At 38.0% G+C, this 5411-nt stretch overlaps 1 protein-coding gene across 1 annotated transcript; it reads right to left on the bottom strand.

The window, feature by feature from the left end:
* Window positions 1-1142: 1142 nt before the first annotated feature.
* LOC149769913 (histone H3) lies at window positions 1143-1553 on the bottom strand. Its single transcript, XM_089949660.1, has one exon. It carries the CDS (start codon window positions 1551-1553, stop codon window positions 1143-1145), a length of 411 nt encoding a protein of 136 aa, XP_089805786.1.
* Window positions 1554-5411: the final 3858 nt, after the last annotated feature.

Below are 5411 nucleotides of genomic sequence, written 5' to 3'. Positions count from 1 at the left end.
TTGAGAACACCTCGTGTTTCTTCGTAAATGAGTCCAGAAATACGTTTCACACCACCTCGACGTGCAAGACGACGGATTGCGGGTTTCGTGATACCCTGGATGTTATCACGCAGTACTTTCCTGTGGCGTTTGGCTCCACCCTTGCCTAACCCTTTTCCTCCTTTACCACGACCAGACATGTTCGGTAGTTTAGTGCGACTGAATGACAAGCCCCACAGAAACAGAGGATTATAAACCAAACGCGCGGACCTAAAAGAAATGCTTACACAGAAATTTGTGCCACATACATTTACAAATATACGCATTACTCAGTTCAGCTCAGGATCATTCATATTTCTCACCATCGCTACATTCTTAATATCATATACGCATCTTCGTGAACATACACAAATGCAGTCCGTGACTTTTCATTAAAATGAATGTAACAACGTTTGGGTGCTGTTTTTATTTTTCATTCCCAGTTCGTTCATAACAGCAATAAGGCTGCACATACTTCAGCTGTACGAAAAATATCCCACCGTCATACAATTTACAATGGAAGCATATAATGCTTTGTGGTCGGGGTTTTTGGTGAGGGTGAGGCCATTGTGTTCCATACAAACCATTGTGATTTGTTTTTTCATTTCTGACATATTCATCATGAATGCTGTTTTCTATCCACAGGCCGCATGTATTTTGTATACCTCGTGCATGTAATATTATTAATGAATAAAATGATGTCGTGTGTATGCCTAGTCCATAAGGATGAGGAGGGGGAGGATGGCGAAGTACATGCATACGGACATATAGTCAACTGTGGGCACATAAGGAATACAGGCCGAGTCGGGTTCACTTAGGCAATGTCTCTGTTAATATTCCATGAAGCATCACAGTTGCCACTCAATTGCTAAAATATGCCAGGGACCAGTGATGATTAAGGTTATCACTATACATTATTTACCACACAACACAAAATGCATTCAGTACTCGGTAATAGTAGTGTAGTGTAGTGTACAAATACATATCTGGATTGCATAATAGGACTGTTACGTATTAAAATAGGAAAGTGTAATAAAGTATGGCAGTCAGAAAAATTAGCTCTTTTCTAGACATTTGTGTGGCCCTAAAAAGGGCCGTTTATGTACTTTTCGGCTGAAAGGTATTTATGCACGCTCCCCACGGATACGACGAGCAAGCTGTATATCCTTGGGCATGATGGTCACTCTCTTGGCGTGAATGGCACACAAATTGGTGTCTTCAAACAGACCAACCAAGTAGGCCTCGCTAGCCTCCTGAAGAGCCATAACTGCAGAGCTCTGGAATCTAAGATCGGTCTTGAAATCCTGAGCGATTTCACGAACCAGACGCTGGAAAGGCAGTTTTCGAATCAAAAGTTCGGTGCTCTTCTGGTATCGTCTGATTTCTCTAAGAGCGACTGTACCTGGCCTGTATCTGTGTGGTTTCTTGACACCACCAGTTGCTGGTGCGCTCTTACGAGCTGCCTTGGTTGCCAATTGCTTTCGTGGAGCTTTTCCTCCAGTAGATTTTCGTGCGGTTTGCTTTGTACGCGCCATTGCTATAAGTGACTGTACTTCTCAACAAGGAGTGTAAGAATGGCGCGTTGATATTCAAAGCGAAATATATTCCTATAAGTGAAACCGACATAACAACAAACACAGCTTTTGGTTGGCTAGAGTAATTTGAGCCAACTTATTTCATTGGATGCTACCAGCGGGATCTGATTGGCGAGCATTCCGCCAAAATTTCAATCCGTCTAGCGTTAGTAAGGTCTTCGTACTATAACAACAATTGCAAACATTTCTACCTTTATCCCATGTGTACTAATATTAACATGGAGATGAGTAAGTAGTACGACATAACTGAAGGTGGACTAATTCATTCTCACTGATTAGACTACAACTCAAAGAAACCTGACGCAAATATGGCCAATTACACGGTACAAGCAGCCTCAACAACAACAACAAGAACAACAACAACAACAATAACAACAACAATAATAACATAAAATTTAAAGTCAAGCATAATTGTAGTAGTATTAATATCAATAATAGTAGGAGGAGGAGGAGGAGGAGGAGGAGGAGGATCATGTTGGTTGTCTAATTATCAAGTATCACAGTTATTCTAATAATGACAAAAATACCGATATAACCATCACAGTATTCCAAATCAGTGTTGCTAATACTATTACAACACTACACAATACTCGTATTTATATTTGTGTCTCTAAAGTGACAAACATATAGCACAGAGAAAAAAAAATTGAATTTAACACCAAGAAGTGACACAAAAGAATAACAACAACAACAACAACAACAACAACAACAACAACAACAACAAAGACGACAATAATAATAATAATAATAATAATAATAATAATAAAAATAAAAATAAGTACAAACATAACAAAACTAGCAGTATTTCAGTACTTGATGGTGCTCATGTTCTCATTAAAAGAAAGGTACAATAATAAATTCTTTCTTCTTTGTACATGATTTTCTAGCAGACGCAGTGTGTACATGACACACTGATATCTCATCTACACACATAATATGCTTTCCTACAAATTGACGATTATGTAACATACATTCTTTTCATATTTATCCACTATGGATTGATATTATCTATAATAAGGATTCATATTATTGAAGCTAAGGATTCTTCTTTTTGGGTTTCTTTATCTTTTTACATATTTTTTCCAGACTTTCTTCACTGGTACAACCGTAATGTATTACATAAGGCAAGTTTTTTTTCATTAAATCGCAGGACAATATACCTATATGAAATAAATTAGGATTATAAACACACTTGCGATGTTCTCTGGAATATGGCCTACTTCTTCTTGAATATAATATGAAGTTGAAAAGTGTGAACAAAAAATTCAAATATAAATGTGTACATCATAAAAAATAATACCTGTCGCACCCAGAAAACTCAGTGATAAGTTGGCTGGAGAGCTTCCCTACCTACAACTCGCACTTGAAAAGCAGTGCACAATAGTTGCAGTTTTCAACAGCTCCAGGTAAGTGAATAGATAGGTAGGTAGGTAGGTAGGTAGGTAGGTAGGTCGGTCGGTCGGTCGGTCTACTCCCTCCGTACATATATTGTCTTGCTTGATTATGCATATACACAGTTCATAACATTGTTACATAGAACGCAAAATGACAAGACAAGACAAGACAAGACAAGACAAGACCACACCACACCACACCATAGCATAGCTTAGCATAACATAACATAGCATAGCATAGCATAGCATAGCATAGCATAGCATACGTCACTTTACCAATACACAAACACATTATTTTTCCTTCCCATTTCTCACAACAGTACACAGCATTCAACTACAAGTAGAAAAGAACCGGATACAACACTAAACAATACCAGTAACATAACGGGATATGACACGTCATGGGTACTCAAAATAACAAACATGCGATGTTTACAAACTAGATGGGTGAAAACAAAAAAAAAAACACCTTCGACATAAATAACACAATCAGTAACATACTCTAAAGTCATGGCCAAGGACAATATGATAGCTAATCTTTTCTAGGATTTTAAAGTGGTCCTGAAAAGGACCTTTGTATACACTTCCAAAGCAATAAAATGTATCTTGCTTTACTGCTTGGCTGCTGCCTTCTTCTTTGGGGTCTTGGCCTTCTTGGGCTTAGCGGTTTTAGCCTTCTTTGGAGACTTAGCCTTCTTAGGTTTAGCTGCCTTCGCCTTCTTGGGGGTCTTTGCCTTCTTTGGTTTGGCTGCCTTTTTCTCACCAGCTGGTTTCTTGACTACCTTTTTCTTCTTGGGACTCTTGGCCTTGGGCTTTTTAGCAGCTGCCTTGGGCTTCTTCGCTTTCGGTTTCTTGACTGCCTTTTTCTTAACTACTTTCTTCTCCGGTTTGGCACCTAGCCTAAAGGACCCTGAGGCTCCAGTACCCTTAGACTGTTTAAGAGCACCAGCCTTCACACCACCCTTGAGAGCAACTTTAAGGCGTGAGTTGACGAGGGCTTGGTTGTTACCCACCTTGTAGTTAGCGGCGATGTACTTCAGTATAGCCTGTCGTGATGAGCCTCCCCTCTCTTTTAGGTTGCTGATAGCGGCTTGCACCATATCAATGTACTTGGGGTGGCTAGCCGGTGTCTTTGGCTTAGTAGACTTTTTCTTTGGTGACTTTGGTGCCACAGGGGCCGGAGCTGGAGCTGTTGCGGTATCTGCCATTATGAAAACGTCCGATATGAATAACGGGCACTTACAGAATAACAAGTTAACACAGAGTCACCTATAGTGTACATATAGCGGAGCGCGGACGTGATTGAAAACATCCCTGTTGTGCAGAAAACACCTTGGTAAAAATTGTGATCAAAAATGTGTTTCTCAACCATATTTTCACGCTGTCTTCCTTGCACAGAACACAACATACGTGCTTTAAAATGCACTTATACTTACCTAAACTATTTCTCTGCGAAGAATTGATGTCAAATACAACATATTCATCATTTAAAACTTGAAATACAAGTTCAAAGGAGGATAATTCTGTGACGACGAAGCTAAGATTTTTCATTTCATAATCTTTTAGACAAATTTGTCTTGAATTGATGAGAATACATGCGATGGGTATATATTGTGATGGTGTAATATCCATCCCCCAAAATACTATTTTCAACTTCAGTGTCAATCATGCACAGACTTTCATGTGCAAAGCAGTTTTAAAATAGGTATAAAACACAATGAACATCATTGACAAAATGTTATGATATACATCATGCAAGGGCAGAAAAGTGTGTGTATGTGTCAGTGCCCTAAAAGAATTCGTGTAATTATACAAAAACATGATACACGGATAGTACTTATTTTTCAGAAAGTAAATTATTCTGAAATAACATTTACTGTCAGAAGTTGCACAACTTACCTCTACTACTGCATTAGGTACAATTGCTGTTCAGAGTAACATACATAGTGGCTGTAAAATCAAGACAAGAATAACACTAACATAATAATTTTCGTGACAAATTAGAGCAGTCTTTAAACGTGAAGAACGTGCAAAGAATGCTGCTCAATGAGTCAAACCAAAATCAATGAATCATCGTTCTTCAACACAATATATTATTCACTATTACATTTGTTATCAGTAAAAGAGGATTAAAGGTACAGCTCATAACTTGTCACATATGTTTATGTATTAACCAGAAGAAAAAAAAACAGTACACTATGTATATGTAAACCACGCCAATAACTTACATGAAAATACACTAGTCTCTTTTAAAATTTAATGGGACAGATACCATAAGTATGCTATCAATTACACTCAACTGCAATAACATGCATTATAAAAAATATCGCATACCATCCATCAACAAAATAAGGCAATCCTATACAATATTAAACTACAATGCAATGTTTCGTTAAATTTATTA

The sequence above is a fragment of the Sinohyriopsis cumingii genome, unplaced genomic scaffold (genome assembly GCF_028554795.1).
Source record: "Sinohyriopsis cumingii isolate HCF-2022 unplaced genomic scaffold, ASM2855479v2 utg003031l, whole genome shotgun sequence".
NCBI classification, from domain to species: Eukaryota; Metazoa; Mollusca; class Bivalvia; order Unionida; family Unionidae; genus Sinohyriopsis; species Sinohyriopsis cumingii.
This window is presented reverse-complemented; position numbering and strand designations above follow the sequence as displayed.

Coding starts and splice junctions, on each gene's coding strand:
- LOC149769913 (XM_089949660.1), bottom strand. CDS start 1,553: ATGGCGCGTACAAAGCAAACCGCACGAAAATCTACTGGAGGAAAAGCT.